Source organism: Gossypium hirsutum, chromosome D13 (assembly GCF_007990345.1).
Source record: "Gossypium hirsutum isolate 1008001.06 chromosome D13, Gossypium_hirsutum_v2.1, whole genome shotgun sequence".
NCBI lineage: Eukaryota > Viridiplantae > Streptophyta > Magnoliopsida > Malvales > Malvaceae > Gossypium > Gossypium hirsutum.
In genome coordinates this window covers 56,862,041-56,879,727 of record NC_053449.1, presented here as the reverse complement: position 1 = coordinate 56,879,727, position 17,687 = coordinate 56,862,041, and the positions used below count along the sequence as shown (strand labels likewise).

The 17,687-nt window shown below is 30.0% G+C and overlaps 1 protein-coding gene and 1 non-coding gene across 2 annotated transcripts; one reads left to right on the top strand and one right to left on the bottom strand.

Annotated features, from left to right (window-relative positions):
* The first annotated feature begins 11,252 nt into the window (after positions 1–11,252).
* Positions 11,253–12,355, top strand: LOC107922373 (germin-like protein subfamily 1 member 11). The gene is made up of 2 exons (XM_016852378.2): positions 11,253–11,425; positions 11,634–12,355. Exons 1-2 carry the CDS (start codon positions 11,302–11,304, stop codon positions 12,170–12,172), a joined length of 663 nt encoding a protein of 220 aa, XP_016707867.2. The 5' UTR covers positions 11,253–11,301; the 3' UTR covers positions 12,173–12,355.
* A 4,011-nt stretch (positions 12,356–16,366) lies between these two features.
* On the bottom strand, positions 16,367–16,472 carry LOC121225945 (small nucleolar RNA R71). The gene has a single exon (XR_005923848.1). It is a non-coding gene; the product is annotated as a small nucleolar RNA R71 (small nucleolar RNA).
* Positions 16,473–17,687: the final 1,215 nt, after the last annotated feature.

Below are 17,687 nucleotides of genomic sequence, written 5' to 3'. Positions count from 1 at the left end.
CCTTTATAGGTATTTCTGAATAAGAAAATTTTTTTCAGCCATACCAAATATGGTTTATTCATACTATGCTTGATAGTCCTCGATTATCAGCTTTAAATAAAGACAAAGAACACCTGGCAAAAACAACTGACAAGTGTCAAAAAAATCCAAGCTATTATCAAATCCAAATCGGAATTGATTTAATAGCTAAAGCCAGATATCTTCTTCAAGAAAGAAACTACTACATCAGAACTGATGGAAGAATAATAATGGCATATTATTCTAGAATTGGTAATAAAGACGAAGAATCCATTCAACTATTAAAAAAAATAGCAGAAATGGATATTAATGATTTCCCGCCTCATATTCTGCAACAAATCAGAAGCACATGGGAAAATTGCCATCAAGATATATCTAAAGTTCATTATGATGGTTAAAACATCCAGATGAAGACAAAAAGTCATACATCGGGAAAATTATCAAGAAGGTTGAAGTCAACAAAGATGGCAACCTGATGAACAATCCACATACCAACAAAAAAGATTGGAAACGTGGAAATCATGATGATGTAAGCCATGATGGAAGAAACCATGAAGGCTAATCAAAGACATCCAGATGCGACAACAAAGTCCTGTAACGTAGAGACTGTCATCAAACTAATAATGATGTAAGCAATGATGGAAGCAACCATGACACAAGCAAGTGATGGAAGCGGCCATTAATACAAGCATGCAAAGTGGAAACAACCAGAGCCATGCAATTAAAGTTACAAAAAGACAAATGCGACGTGGAAACAGCCACATCCATTTGAAGCCGAATCCTTATCAGAAACACTGTTCGGGATTCAAACAACAATTGTATAGGATTTTTAATCTCCTCTATAAATAGAGAGGAAAGTTCAATTGTATAGCATCTTGAAAATTACGAACTACAAATTATCTTGTAAATTCCGCATATAGACTCTTTTATTATAAAGAAAAGTCGTTGGTAATTTACAAGATCGAATTCTAAGAGAAAGATTATGCGAAAATTACAAGATAATTTGTAGTTCGTAATTTTCAAGATGCTATACAATTGAACTTTCCTCTTTATTTATAGAGGAGATTAAAAATCCTATACAATTGTTGTTTGAATCCCGAACAGTGTTTCTGATAAGGATTCGACTTCAAATGGATGTGGCTGCTTCCACGTCGCATTTGTCTTTTTGTAACTTTAATTGCATGGCTCTGGTTGTTTCCACTTTGCATGCTTGTATTAATGGCCTCTTCCATCACTTGCTTGTGTCATGGTTGCTTCCATCATTGCTTACATCATCATTGGTTTGATGACAGTCTCCACGTTACAGGACTTTGTTGTCGCATCTGGATGTCTTTGATTAGCCTTCATGGTTTCTTCCATCATGGCTTACATCATCATGATTTCCACGTTTCCAATCTTTTTTGTTGGTATGTGGATTGTTCATCAGGTTGCCATCTTTGTTGACTTCAACCTTCTTGATAATTTTCCCGATGTATGACTTTTTGTCTTCATCTGGATGTTTTAACCATCATAATGAACTTTAGATATATCTTGATGGCAATTTTCCCATGCGCTTCTGATTTGTTGCAGAATATGAGGCGGGAAATCATTAATATCCATTTCTGCTATCTTTTTTAATAGTTGAATGGATTCTTCGTCTTTATTACCAATTCTAGAATAATATGCCATTATTATTCTTCCATCAGTTCTGATGTAGTAGTTTCTTTCTTGAAGAAGATATCTGGCTTTAGCCATTAAATCAATTCCGATTTGGATTTGATAATAGCTTGGATCTTTTTGACACTTGTCAATTGTTTTTGCCAGGTGTTCTTTGTCTTCATTTAAAGCTGATAATCGAGGACTATCAAGCATAGTATGAATAAACCATATTTGGTATGGCTGAAAATTTTTTTCTTTTTCAGAAATACCTATAAAGGTACTAATTTGAATATAAAAATAGAAAAAGAAATCATCATTGCTTATGATGGTTTGTAAAAAGGATTTTACTATTGCTGGAAAATCTAATAGAAGATGAAAAGAGAAATTGTGTACTATTATTTCTCTAACAAAACCCCATTCAATATTGGTTATATCAAATGGCTCGTGATCCAATCTATATTTTATAGTTGGACAATTATTTCCAATAAAATTTGTAAAAACATAAGATTGTAGAAAATATTCAGAAAAAGCTTTTTGGAATTGAATCTGTTGATTACAGATAATTCCATTAATTTTGTTGAATATTTCCACAGGCAGAATTTGTCTAGATTTGTTATATAAACAAATTCTGAATACCTTGTTCATAATAGGACTGTTTTTTCCTTTATGAATAAAAGATTGGAAAATATCAAGAAGATTGTTTATCTCCTTAATATCAATGAATTCTAACTGGAATTCATCCCATTCTCTATATAAATAGATTTTAATAATAAATCTTCAGCTTCATTCTCTTTAGTTGTTTTTTCAACTAAAAATAATGAAAATCTGGTAAGAGCTCTACGGAAATTGGCTCTTTGTTGTGAAACATGGGTTTTTCATATTTCATTTATAAAATCATAAATTTCTGGTGATAAACCAGGATTATAAAAATCTTTAATTTTTGAAAGATCTTTTAATTCTTGAATTTGTTGTTGATTCAACAAATTTTCTGCTCCCTTAATGACTTCAGCATAACTTGTTTGTGATACTGAATTCGGATTTTGGGACCATTGTAATTGACTCACCGTGTTTGGGGTCAATGAAAAAGTATTTCCCATTGGTTGATTTACCATTGGGTAATTTAAAACATTTGATCCAAGTGGTTGGTTTACCATTGGATAAGACACATAATATCCTTAGTTAGGATAAAATGGTGTTTGTTGTGCAGGTACAAATCCTTTTTTGGATGTTGATTCTGCTTTCCCTTTGATGGGTTTTTTGTGAACGGTTATCCATTCACCAACTATTAGAGGTTGTTTACCTCTATCCATAAGGCCTGCTCAAAAAATCAGCAAGTAGATTTTCATCACTTTTAATATAAAAAACTTCAAAATTAAAAGTACATAAATCATTATACCACCTAATTCTTCTAGGAATAGTTTCTAAACTATTGTTAGTTAGAAATTGTTTTACTGCCTGATTATCAGTTCTTATAATGAACTTTTCAGGTGCTAAATAAATAAGGAAAGTTTTTATCCCTTTTTTAATAGCTAGCAATTCTTTTTCATAATTAATATAATTAATCTCATTAGGTTTAAATTTCCCTGAGCTATATCCACATATTAGTTCTTCATTATTATTAGCTATTTTGGCTTTCAGAATACATCCCCAATAATATTGTGATGCATCAGTTTCTAAAATTAGTTTATCTCCTTTTTTAGGTAAATAAACCTTTGGATTATAAGTAATTTCTGTTTTTATATTTTTTATAACTTCTTCGTCTTGTTTAGTCCAACAAAAACAAATATTCTTTTTTAATTTATCATATAATCCTCCTATTTTTTCAGCTAATTTTGGAAAAAAAGTTCTTCCATAATTAACTATTCCTAAAAATTGTGAAAGATGTTTTTTATCTTCTATTTTTTCAGGAAATTCTTTTATTTTTACAATAATATGATCTTGGAGTTGAAGACCATGAGCTGATAATTTTAATCCTAAAAATTCAATTTCTGTCTTCTCGAGCTCTATTTTTTTAGGGCTTAATATAATTCCATGTTTTAGGAATTCTTGAGAAATAATATTTAGATGTTTTCTATGCTCTTCAAGTGTTTTTGAAAAGACTAAGATATCATCTATATATACCACACAAAATTTTTTATATTTATTAAAATAGAATCCATCCATCTTTGAAAAACTTGTGGGGCATTACATAGACCAAATGGCATTACCTTCCATTGATAATGACCATTAGGAACGCTAAAGGCTGTCAAAGGTTTTGATTCATCAGTTAGCATGATTTGCCAGAATCCTGATTTACAATCAAATTTACTAAAGTATTTAGCATGTTTAGCCTAATTAATTAATACTTCTTTTCGTGGAATAAAATATCCATCAAAAATAGTATTCTAATTTAATCTCTTATAATTAATAACCATTCTAGCTTTTTCTCTTTTAATTTCAGCATAATTTCTTACCATAAAAGCTGGACTGGAATGAGGACTACTAGTTTTTTCTATTAATTCTTTTTCTAGAAGTTCATTTATTTGAACATCAAATTCATCTATATCTTGTTTAGTATAGATTATAGGTTTAACCCTAATGATTTTATTAGGATTAATTAATTTTATTTCACAGTATCTTGGACTGTTTTTCCATAATTTTAATGGTTCTTCACTAAAATTATTATCAAGAATTTTAAACAACCAATGATTTGTTTCTAGTTGTTTAATTTGTTCATTCCTTGTTGGAATAAAATTTTGATCACACACAAATTTATGGTTTTCTACAAGTGGTATTTCCACTGAGAAATTTTCCACAGATAAAATAACAAAATTTCTATCTATAGAAAAAGGTAAGTGTTGATATATAAAATTATTACCTAATAATATGTCTCCATGCATTTCAGGAAAACATAAAATCTTAGGAATAACAAATCTAACATTGTTTATGTAGATCGGTATATTTCTAGCCTTATATTGAATTATGGTTTCGTTACCATCTATTCCTATTGCTCTTATAGGATTATTCATAACTTCCCATTTTTCTATAGGAATCGCATTTTTTCTGCAACTACTGGTTGTAGCTCCAGTATCTAATAAAGCATGTAAAGAATACTTTTTATATTCTCTAAATTGAAAATTAATTTCAATATAAGTATAATATTTTTTAGGTTGAAAATTTGAAAAAGTAATAATATCATTTTTTCCAATTTTCATCTGTTGAATAATAGTCTGTACTTTTTTAGTATTTATGGAATTTTCTAATAAAAATATTTTTTCATTTTTATCAGATTTAATTTTATAAGAATTTATTTCCTTTTTATGACCTATTTGTAAATCTTGTTTTTCAAGACTTAAAATTCTTTTTTTAACTTCTTTTCTTTTGTTAGAAAAGTTTTTGACCATATAACTTATCTTGTTATTTAAAATATCTCTAAGTTTTTTAGAAGTTTTTCTTCTAGAAAACTGATTCGTAATATGACCAGAAATTTTTTTATTTTCTAGTTTCTTTTTAACTTGTTTATTATAATTTTTCTTTTTATGTCTATGATGAGTATTAGGTTTTACTCCTAACCATGTTAGTGAATTTTTATTAGTGTAATTTCTTATATTTTTAGAGTTTTTCTCATCAATAGTCAGATTTTTTATATTACTATTTAACATACTGATTATACCTTGAACTTTATTATTAATCAAATAATCATCTGTTTGACTATCTGACTCTATTTTTCTTTTCCTATATGGATCTGGTGGTTCAGTATCCATGGGTTCTGGAACATCTATATTTTCTTCTTCAGATGAAGTGGTTTATTATGATATAGAGTCCGATGTAGATTTAGGTCCTTTATATTATGGTAATGGTCAAGATCATATTTTTGTTTTATCTGATGAAGAAAACACTTCATCTGATGAGTCACCATCTATGATAAAAAATTATAAAAAACATAAAAAACGTAAAAAAGTTGATAAACAAAAAGAATATGGTTTCCAGTCCTATAAAACACTTATAGAACATTGGAAAGAAAAATTTACTACTACTAATGATCAACTTGAAAGAGTCAAATGTAGTGGCGCCTAATAGAGTGACGGCCCTCCAAAAAGATTATTTTTTAAAAAAAGTGATTATTGACTAATGAGGAGGGGGCGATACCGCTAGTGTGACAGGCGGTAACAAAGATCATTGTGAAGAATGTATAATATACATATATCAATTTTGACTTAAATCATTTTCATAAATAATTAAATTTTTGAGTCAGTTACGTAAAAAGACTGAACCCCTTCGAAATCCTTAATTTTCAACGATAGAGACATGAAGTATATTAGAGTGAATTATTTTTGAGAATCCATCGTTTTATTTACTACTAACAAAAATACCTATTAAAATTTTTTTTCCTTCTTGAATATTCATATTTTTAACAAGTATTTTGAAAAATAGATATTAGTGTCGCCTAACAAGGTGGCGGCACCCAAAAAATTATTTTCTTTTTTAAAAAAATTGATAATTGACTAGTGATGAGGGCACGTGCTGCCGGTGTATTAGGTGACACTAATGATCACGGTAAAGAAGAGTCATTTACGTTCATAAATTTTGACTTTAATTATTTTCGTAAACAATTAAATACTTTTGAGTCAATTGCGTAAAAAAACCCATTGCATACGGCTTACGTTGTAAATAAGCAAATCCAAAAAGGCGGAGATTAGTTAGCTTTCGAAGGGGTTTAGGGGTCTGGATTTTTTGCGCAACTGATTCAAAGGCAAAAATTAGGATATAAGAGGGGTTCGACTTTTTTACACAACTGACTCAAAAAAATTAATTTTTTATGAAAATGATTCAAGTCAAAATTTATATACGTAAATGGTTCATTCTTCACAATGACTGTCGGTACCACCTAACACACTAGTAACACCGCCCTCTCATCATTAGCCAATCATTACCCTTTTTAAAAAATAATATTTTTGAGTGTCACTACTATGTCAAGCGGCACCACTATGTATTATTTAAAATACCTGTTAAAAAATATTTTTTTCTTTTTTTCCTTCCTGAATACTCGTATTTTTAATAGGTATTTTGAAAAATAAATGTTGGTTTTGCCTGGCACAATGGTGACACCTAAAAAAATTAACTTTTTAAAAAGTCAATAATTGACTAATGAAGAGGAAACTTGCCACGGGTGTATCAGGCGACAGCGACTATCACTACAAAAAAAACGAGTTATTTAAATTCATAAATTTTGAATTTAAATATTTTCATAAATAATTATATTCTTCTGGTTCAGTTGCGTTAAAAAAATAAAAGGAAAAACCATTGCATACTGCTCACATTGTAAATAAGCAAACCCAAAAAGGCGGATATCGGTTAGCTTTTTAGTTTTTGAGAAAAATATAAGTTCTCTAATATTTGCTATAATAGGGGCATATCCAAAAAGGCCGAAAGCGGTTGGCCTTTTAGTTTTAATATTCAATTTCAATATTTTTCATCCAATTATGAAAATTATTTGAATTCTAAAATCTTAAAATTTTAATCTATTTATCTGTGTCATTGGTGATTTGGTTTTTAAGTTGTTTTCATTTTGGTTATAAAAAATACTTATAATTTTATCACTTTTTTTAGAATGTTTGTCACTTAAGCATTAAATTATTAACGGTATTTAACTGTCACTAAGTCATGTTCATATCATGTTTACACTTTTATTTTGGTCACCAAAAATAATTTTTTTTAAATCTTGATTCGGGTAAAAAATAATTAAAGATTAACGTAAAAAAAGGTAGAAACTAAAATAATCATTAAAAATTATTGTATTGTACTTATTTACCCCATTGTCGAACATTTTAAATTTCTTTTCTTTAATATTGAAATTTTAAGTTTCAAAATGTAACACCCCTCGTTCGACTCAATCGTCGAATCTAAGTTACAAGATGTCACATTTGTTGTCAGAACAATTACCATTAAGTTCACAATAAAACAATCAGTTCAAATCATCATATATGCAGTAGTAGTAGCAGCAGCAGCAACAACAACAACAACATTACAAACATTAGATATATGATGTACAACCCTTCCCGAGTCTTATATATGAGCGTAAGAATGCTCTAAGGTTAACCCGAGATTGAGCGAGGACCAATTTATAGAAGTTTCAAATTTCAGTTTAACGTTGCAATGTAAAGGGGTTCTTCGTTGCGACGTAATTTATATTTGATTCGGTGCCCTAAGTGTAATATTTTCATCTATGTACATTTGTAATTTTTTTGAACAGATTGGTTTAAAAAATTATTCATGAATTACATTAATACGTATATATTGTCCTCACGTAGTTTTTGCATGCATAGCAAAAAAGAAGTAAATTTTGTTAATTGGTTGTCTAATGTTTAAATTGATAATAAGCGGTATTACGTGGTCGGATCGTAATACGGAAACATAATTTGTATTAGTAGACGAACCTAAATATTACATTAGTCTAATTGAAAATGAACCGATTGAAAGACTAATATGTCGTCTATCAAGTCCAATTAGAAAGATATTTTGTTTTAAGCATTGAAGCGGATGACTCCAAAAAAATAAACACATTTGTTATTTATTAATCTGGATAGAAAAATGGTGAAGAATCTAATTTATTAATCTAATGTAGTGTTTAAATTTAGTTTTACTCATAATTTAATCTAATTTTTTACATTTTAATATTGCACATATTTCATGTGTTATTATTAATTAGTTCTAAAGTAACATTTCATTATTTATTCTATGTTATTTCTAAACATAAATCTATGTTCTAAATATGTGATTTTCATACACATACATGTGCGATAAAATTTCTAGTGTTATTTATATAAAAAGGTTTAAATATGTCAAAAGTCCATGTGCCCTTTCTATTTTAAAATTTAATCCCTATATTTGAATTTTAAGACATTGAGTCCCTATATTTTTTTATTTAAAAATCTTGATCCCTCCTTTTAATTTTGTTGTTAAAGTTAATAATGTTAAAGGTAAAATAACATTTTCTACCCTAAACATTGACAGCTTTCTGCTAATTTGGTCATTACCCTTTAAAAACACTCTTTTTAAAATTTTTTTTCATATTTTCATTAAAAACATAAAAAATTTAAAAATGAAAAATTATGATAAATAAAAATATTTAAAATTAAAAAAAATTGAAATGATTTTAAAAATATAAACATAAATTTCAAATTTCTATGTTATCTAAATTGGACCAGATTGGTCAATCAGGCCAGGAACTGGTTGGGTTATCGGTTTAAAAATAAAAAAACAAAAGATTTTCCACCATGAAATTTTTTTATTGTTCTTTATAAATTCCAACTTAGCAAAATTGACGGAAAAATAAACAGAGTTAGTGATTGAACCAACATTTTTAAATATAAAAAAGTACAAGAACTTAATGTCTCAAAATTAAAATATAATGACTAAATTTTATGGTTTATTTGTTGGAAAATTAAACTGCGGCTGAAAATTAAACTGCGGTGCATTTAGCTTACTTTTTATCTCATGCTACAGTATTGCTACAGTATCTAATCTCACTATCACTACTATTTTTACACTAACCGCAAGTAAACATACTGCCATTAAACCCACCCTATGTTCGAAAGTTCATCCAAAATATTAGGCTCAAAATATGAGTTGGGAAAAAAATTTTAGATCCGTTTAAAATACGGGCTTTAACATTCAAGACTCAAGCTCGACCTGTTTTTTAAGTTTGTAATGTTTTATATTATGTAATTTATAACACATAAAAATAAACCTAAAATAATATATAATACTACTATAATGTAAACATTAAACAACTTAAGATGACTACATGTAAAACTATAATACAATAAAAATTTAGGAATTTATTAAATATTAAAATAAATATAAATATATTTTTTAAAATTTTAAAAAATAATATGAGCAGGTTTTGATAAAATTTTAGGCTCATATTTCAAATTTAACCTAATTTAAATAAGCATAAAGTATATATCATACTTAAGCCCAAACCAAATCCGATTCGACCCAACCCATTAGCCCTCTACCAGGTGGTGGCTCATGTGCAAAGACTTCTTGATATTGTAGTGTACACCACTAGGTTTTTCCAAGCCTAAACAAATACAATCACAATCATTGTTTTAACAAATGGAAAATATAGAAAAACTACGTTAAAAGAAATGAAGAAGAGAGGAAAACAGAGGGAAAGCAAAAGAGAATGGAAAATGAATAAAAAATAAAGGAAAGTTAAAAGAATATAAAAGAAAAAATTAAATTGCTCAACATGAAAAAATATAGGGATCAATTGTAGAATTTAACTTAAAATTTTCGTTTGAAATGATGATTTAATGTGCTACGTTAGCTTACCATTACACCGTTAATGACAAGTAACGGCTTAGTGACTAAAATGTTACAACGCGATAACGTAAGTCATTAAAACGTAACATTTCAAACATAAATGACTAGAATGTAACCTGAGGTAAAAAAAAATGACTATTTTGGTAGTTTATCCTATTTTAACCTTTATACTATAAAACATTTGTTATTAATATATTTATTATTAAAATATTAATATTGAATATTTACAATTATATGTGAATAATATTATTTAAAATTTATTATTAATATAAAATTATTAAATAATTTGTTAAAATAATAAATTATATTAATTATATCAATAAATTATATTAATTATATCAATAATTTATTATATGATTAAAAATAAATGTTTAATAATATTAAAAATTATAATATTTTAATAATTTTAAAAATAAAAATAAAATTTATTATCAATATAATAGAGGAACTTTTTTTCGGAAAATAACTTACGCTTTTCGAGAGAGTAAGTCATTTTACAGGAAAAGTAACTTATTTTTCGTTGATCTATAAGGTATTTTTTATTGACCAAGTTGTTTTATGTTAAGCAAATAAGAAGATACAGAAAATATTTTTCGGAAGTTATTTTCCGTGAAACAAACGAATCCTAAGCTTTTAAGAAGAAATATTAATCGAAGAGTGATTTGAATTATGTATAGAAGTAATGTTATAGTTTAATGAATAAATTGAACTTAAATCACGTCCACGGTACTCTTTAGATAATATCTAGAAACATAAAAAATTTCCTAACTGCAATATAAAACTTGTATTTAGATCTTATTTTTACACCGTTAATAAATCCGTTCGCAATTGAGATGTGTATTTAGATGAATTCTCAAATTTCAATTCCATTTTCCTTTTCTTGGAGTAAAATGGGCCATCAAAAGGGGCTTGTACGCCCATTATTTTCAACCAAGAAAATCAGGATCTACTTCATTTTCAGATACTGTTTGAGTCACTTTCAATCCAGAAAATGCCAGCATGACCCAATCCTGCCGGAGCCAAATTTAAAGAAAGAAAAAGATAAACATCTAATATCTGAAAAAAGAAAATAGAACTCTTTTGTTTCAATATGTCCTAATTTGAGAAAAAGAAGATGAATTCATGCAATGATACAAACAGTATCTAAAAAATGATTCTTTTGTTTCAATATGCATGTACTGTTGGATGTGGTACAAATTAAAGAAATGAAATAAAATAAGCCAAAATCATAGACTAATTCAATGACTTCAACCTATAAATGGCCATTCATTCATGCAGAGCCTCTCAAATAAATAGAATTAAGAATCTCAGTTATAACTCTACCACGTACAAAAAATGGAAGCCCTTCAGATTTTCGTAGCCATTTTCATCTTGGCTCTTGCATCGCCTTTGACCTTTGCCTCTGATCCTAGCCCTCTTCAGGACTTTTGTGTAGCCATTAATGATCCCAAGGGCTCTGGTATGTCTTCTCTTCAAATACTTTCATTTTTCTTGAGCTACTTATGTCTGTGTCTAATGTATATCCGGACATGAACAGGATATGAATCTCCTTTTACACTCGTATCTATCACATCCATATATTCGACACTTAAATTCAAGTTTCAGTAACATAAACTCATCTTTTCTTCTTCTTCTGGTATTGACTAACATTTCTTGCTTTCATGCAGTGTTTGTCAACGGAAAATTCTGCAAAGACGCAAAGCTTGCCAAAGCAGATGACTTCTACTTTTCAGGTCTCCATATCCGCAAAAACACATCCAACACATTTGGATCTACTGTCACACCTCTTAATGTTGCACAGATGCCAGGACTTCACACATTGGGGATATCTATGGTTCGAATTGACTATGCACCTAACGGTGGCCTGAACCCTCCTCACACTCACCCTCGTGCCTCAGAGATTCTAGTTGTTCTGGAAGGCACACTCCATGTCGGTTTCGTTACATCGAATCCAGATAATCGTTTGATTTCTAAAGTCCTATATCCCGGAGATGTCTTTGTTTTTCCTGTGGGTCTCATTCACTTTCAGTACAACATAGGGAACACCTATGCTGTCGCCTTTGCTGGTCTTAGCAGTGAAAACCCAGGGGTGATCACTATTGCAAATGCAGTATTTGGCTCAAACCCTTCCATTAATGCTGATATTTTTGCCAAGGCTTTTAATCTGGATAGGAAAATGGTGAAGAATCTTCAATCCAAATTCTGATGGGATAACATTCGAAGGAATGTTCGAATGCTGTTTGAATTTGTCATTTGTTATTTATAGTAAAATTAAATTTTATTTTATTTCTGAAATATAGAATAAAAGAGGTTGTTTATGGGCCTCATCTTATGTTTGTTTGAATTTTAGCATATTATAAAATTGAAAAGTGGTCTTTATTTGAATCCATAAGAAATATTTAAGTAACAAATTACGAATTGAGTTTTAACTCGATTGGTATGAGTATTTTTGTCAATGTAAGAAGTTCTAGGTTCGAGTGTGTTGAAACGAATTATCCCCCTATTCATGGGTTGGGAGAGGCTATGAGTAATTTTATGCATTATCCCAAAAAGAGCAAATATAATTAGGACTTATAATGAAATTATTAAAAAAATAACAAATTAGATCTTCAACTTTACTCGTTATTTTATTTTAGTTTTTCTTTTGCTACTTTATTTTTTATACTTGAATTATTATTTTCATCTCAAGAAAAATAAGGATGTGGATGACAATAGTTTTTGAGGTAAAATAAAACAAAAGTAATAGTTAAGTAAAAAATTAAATACTAAAATGAGAAAATTTTTATACTTTAAATTTCAAACTGTGATATAAAGTCATATCTAAATTTGAGCCAAAAATATTAAACAAAACATGAAAACTTGTTTTTATTTCAATTCAAGTTTAAATGTTATTCGCTTACGGCATGTTTGGTTCACTGGAATAGAATAGGACTATAATGGAATAGTCATTCTGTGAGAATAGAATAAGGTTGTAATGGAATTGAATAGACATAATAGTAGTTTTGTTAGATGGAATGAAATGAGTATTGTAGTAGTATTCATGTGTTTGGTTGAGAGGAATAGATATGTAACAGCAAAAAAGATACTCGAATGATGAATATGCCCTTTAATAAATTAAATTAAATTTTTATTTTTTTAAAAATATTAAAAAACCAAAAACGTTAAATGCTAAAATGACAAATAATTAAATTTATTGATCATTTTCTAATTTTTTAAAATTAAATGCCCAAAATGTAAACTTACTAATAGTTTAATGACATTGAGTTTAGTTTACTCATAAAAATCCACCAAATACCCAAGCCCACTTGCCCACCAAAATTCCAAAACCCACCAACCATCATCACTTTCTTCCCCATTTTTAGTTCACGATAATTCTTTTCCTTTCGACCAAATTTTCCACCAACAATTGTTCTTAAAATTGCTTCATTTCAACATTTTTATTTTATCTAAAATGATAAATCTTTATCCTTCATTTTTTTTGACATGAAATCTGAGATTTTTATTAATATTAACTCAAGTTCAGTTTTCCCGAACTCCGTTCAGCTTCTTTCAGCTCGTTTCAGCTCAATTTAATTTATTTCCAGCTCATTTACTTTATTGCTAGAATAAACAAAGTGATTACTTTAATTAATTTATTTTGTTTCAGCTCATTGATTAGTTTATTAGCTCATTACAGCTTATTACATGTTTTTTTAGTATAATTTGAGCTAGCCAAATTAATGTGTCTTGATAAGTCAATATTTAATTTGTCTTAGCTTCATTATATTTTATTAATGTGTCTAAGGTATGAATTTATTTTGTTCCAGCCGAATTTAAGCTTGCCTTAACTCCATAAATGTGTTCATTGTATTTTGGTGCAGCCAAAATCATGAAGGATGATTAATGCTAGGTGCATAAACAACTGGTTACAATGAATGGAGAGATTCATGCATGGCCGGCTACAATGCACGATCAATTTTCCAAGTTGGCCGAACATCTTCCCAAGGCAGCCTTGAAGGTGTTCACACTTGCTGAATATCCCATTCATACATGAAGTCCATTCGGTTATAACCATTCATATTCAAATGGCTCTTCAACTTGGTGTTCACACTTCTAATGACTATTCAAGCTGCCCAATCAATGCCTTCAACATTCGGCTGAACAAGGTAAATTAATTGAGCTCATTTAAGCTCATGGCCGAACCTAGACATGCCCAATCAGCTCCCAATGCTTCCAAATTCATTCAGCTGAACTCTTTCCTCATTAAGCTAACTTGTGGCGTCCCCAAAGACTGAACATGGACAATGAAGGCTTATGGATTTATCCAAGATTATTTCAGCTCATTTAAAGCTGAATATTTAGTCATTAAGCTATGTAATTTGTCTATTCGGTTAGCCTCTGTCGTAGCTATAAGTACTTAGCTATTTTCAATTTGTAAGGACTTTTGTCAAGACTTTTATCAATTTGAATGAAATATGAGTTCTTTGTGAGGTTTCTTCCTCTCCAAATTTCATCCGAGTCTCACTTGACTTATCTGTTTGTCAGTGGTGTCAATTTGATTCTCTTTTTGAACTTATCACCATTTTGGTGTAGCGTTCACCCTATCCTTTATACCTTTGGTTCCTATCTTGTTAGGTAATGGGTCAAGGTCCCCTTCTTTCATTCACCAAACCACCTTAAGCTATATAAGTCTCGAGTCACACTCTTTATAGTGTTGGTTCGTTCTTGACGCTTGAGTTCAATTTCCATTCCACCTACTTATCAAATTACTTATGTTTATATCTTTGGTAGCCCAACCTATTCAAACCATACTTAACCTACTTTGAACTTATTTACACCCACTATCCTATTATTTAGCCGATTACAAGCCTATTACTAGTTTGGAACAATACTTTCTCGTCGACGATCGGACAACTAAGATGACTCGACTCACTTTACCGAGGCAGATCGCATCAATAACTTTTCTTTAAGCACTGGTCGTTCTGGTGAGTATTTCACCTAGCCACTGTTGAAGTCCTTCTCTTTCATCTATTTGGTAATCAAGAATCCCTAACTCCTGCCATATGTTTTTAACTACTTGGCAATCTCTGAAGGCATGTTTTTAATTATGTATGCTTATTTCTTATTTTAATATTTTTGGGATATTAATTCATGTTTAATGTACTTATTTCAGTGAAGCAAAAGTCCCTGTTTAAGAGTAGATTTAGCATAATTGAGTGGAGTTGCATGCAATCCTAGAAATAGGACGACATAAATCTATCGGATTAGAGTCAAATATAATAAGAGAATTCATAGATCGAGTTAATGTGACGATAGGGGTTTTAATTAGAAAGAGATTTCAATTAATCAACCTAGAGTCAGTTGTTAGGGATTTCTACGGATCAAGACACAAGTGAATAAATCGTTTAATTTAAATTCATAATAATAGGTGAAGTCTAGGTGGATTCTTTCCTGAGTATTGTCTATCTCATTGGTTAATATTTGATTATTTCTTTCATTCTTTGTTGCGTTCTGAGTTAAATTAGTTTAGTCATTTTAGATTAAAACATAATCATTCCAATTTTTAGGCTAAATAACAAGAAGACGGTAATTTTAGTACTTTTAGTCCTCGTGGATACAATATTCTCTACTCACCATAGTTATACTATTGTTCGATAGGTGCGCTCCCTCTGTCTTATTTTTAGTTAGTTTAGTGACCATCAAGTTTTTTGGCGCATTTGTCGGGAACTAAAATATTAGGAACACTCGATTTTATTAATTTAGCCATTTTTATTTTTATTATAATTTTTGTTTTTAGTTTAATTTTTACTTTCTATTTTTTCTTTTATTTGCTTCTGGCAAGTTCCTTTAGTTTATATCTAGAAGAAACCTGTCGAAACCATTGTAATTTGACAGTGAAATTAAAAGTACAGCTCGTAAAAACCGTAGAGAAACAAGGCAGAGTCGAGAGAATTTAGTAGACGAACAAAAGTACTTTGTTATTATCGAGAAGATGAGTGGTATTCAGAATAATCAGCTACCTCCTACAGTTGTTACGAATCCAGATCATGTTCCTCGTACTATGTACAATTATGCCAAGTCCACTCTGACTGGGGCTAAATCGAGTATTGTGAGACCCATTATTGATGCAAATTATTTTGAACTAAAGCTGAACACTATTTAGATGGTACAATAGTTTGTTCGATTCTAAGGTTTGCAAGACAGAGATTCAAATACTTATTTGGCTAATTTTCTAGAAATTTGCGATACTTTCAAGATTAATGGCGTCACTAACGATGCCATTCATTTACGGTTATTCCTTTTCTCGTTGAGGAACAAAGCTGAACAGTGGTTAAATTCTTTACCAAGAGGTTCCATTACTAGATGGGCTCAAATGACCAAAAAGTTCCTTCTGAAGTACTTTCCACTGACTAAGACAGCAAAGTTGAGGAACTATATCTCTTCCTTTGTTAGATCAATTTAGAGACTCTATATGATGCATGGGAGAGGTACAAGGATTTATTGAGAATGTGCCCTCACTATGGGTTACCTTTATGGCTACAGGTTCAAACCTTCTACAATGGTTTCAATTCCTCAAAAAGATAATTGATTGATGCAGTAGCTGGTGGAACATTTAACAATAAAACACCCGAAGTAACTTATGAGTTTATAAAAAGGATGACACTGAGTAATTATCAGTGGCAAGTCATGAGGATAAAGCTGATGAAAGCAGCCGGTGTTTTCAACCTAGATGCAGTCATCATGTTACCAAATCAGGTAGAACTTCTAAATAAGAAAATTGATGGTTTATATGTTTTTACGCAAGTACATCCAGTGATGCAATGCGATACAAATGGAGGTGGAATGAACAATCCAGAATGCTTACCTTTCGCTCCTAGCATAGAGAACGAACAAATCAAGTTATATGAATAATAATTCTAGGCCTCAAAATAACCCTTATAGTAATTACTATAATGCAGGTTGGAGGAACTATCCCAATTTCTCTTAGGGTGGTCAAAGAAATCAAAGAGCACAACCCCCTCCAGGCTTCCAACAACAACCTTACTAGTAAGAGAAGAAGCCGAACCTTGAGGAGATGTTGACGAAGTTTAACCTTGAGGAGATGTTGACGAAGTTTATCTCGGTGTCAGAAACGCATTTTCAAAACACTGAAGTAGCACTTAAAAATCAACAAGCATTAATTCAAGGGCTCGAGAACCAAATCGGTCAACTTGCAAAATTAATCTTAGAACGACCACAAGGTAGCTTTCCTAGCAATACCAAAACTAACCTAATGGAGTAGCTTCATGCAATTACTGTGTAAGATGAAGAAGGGTTAGTTGAATCTGAACCAGAACCAAGACAAGAAATTGTGGTAAATAATGATAAGGTTGAGGTAAGCCAGAAAGAGCAAAAACTAGTTATTAAGGAATATAAACCTCGAGTACATATCCTAATGTGATGAAGAGAGACCACGCGAATGAACAATTTGGTAAATTTCTTAAACTCTTAAAGAAATTACATATTAACTTACCTCGCAGATGCCCAATTATGTCAAATTTTTAAAGGAGTTTTTGGCAAATAAGAGGAAGTTAGATGATTCGTCAACTGTAGAGCTAAATGTAGTTTACTTGGCCATATTGCAAAATAAACTACTTAACAAATAGAAAGATCCAGGGAGTTTCACCATTCCTTGCTTAATTAGTAGTTTGAATATTGATAATACTTTGACTGATTTAGAGGTTAGTATTAATGTGATACCC

Bases quoted from the DNA above. Each gene is read 5' to 3' on its own strand.
- LOC107922373 (XM_016852378.2), top strand. From the start codon at position 11,302: ATGGAAGCCCTTCAGATTTTCGTAGCCATTTTCATCTTGGCTCTTGCA. The intron at 11,426-11,633 runs GTATGTCTTCTC...GCTTTCATGCAG, and splicing joins TAATGATCCCAAGGGCTCTG to TGTTTGTCAACGGAAAATTC.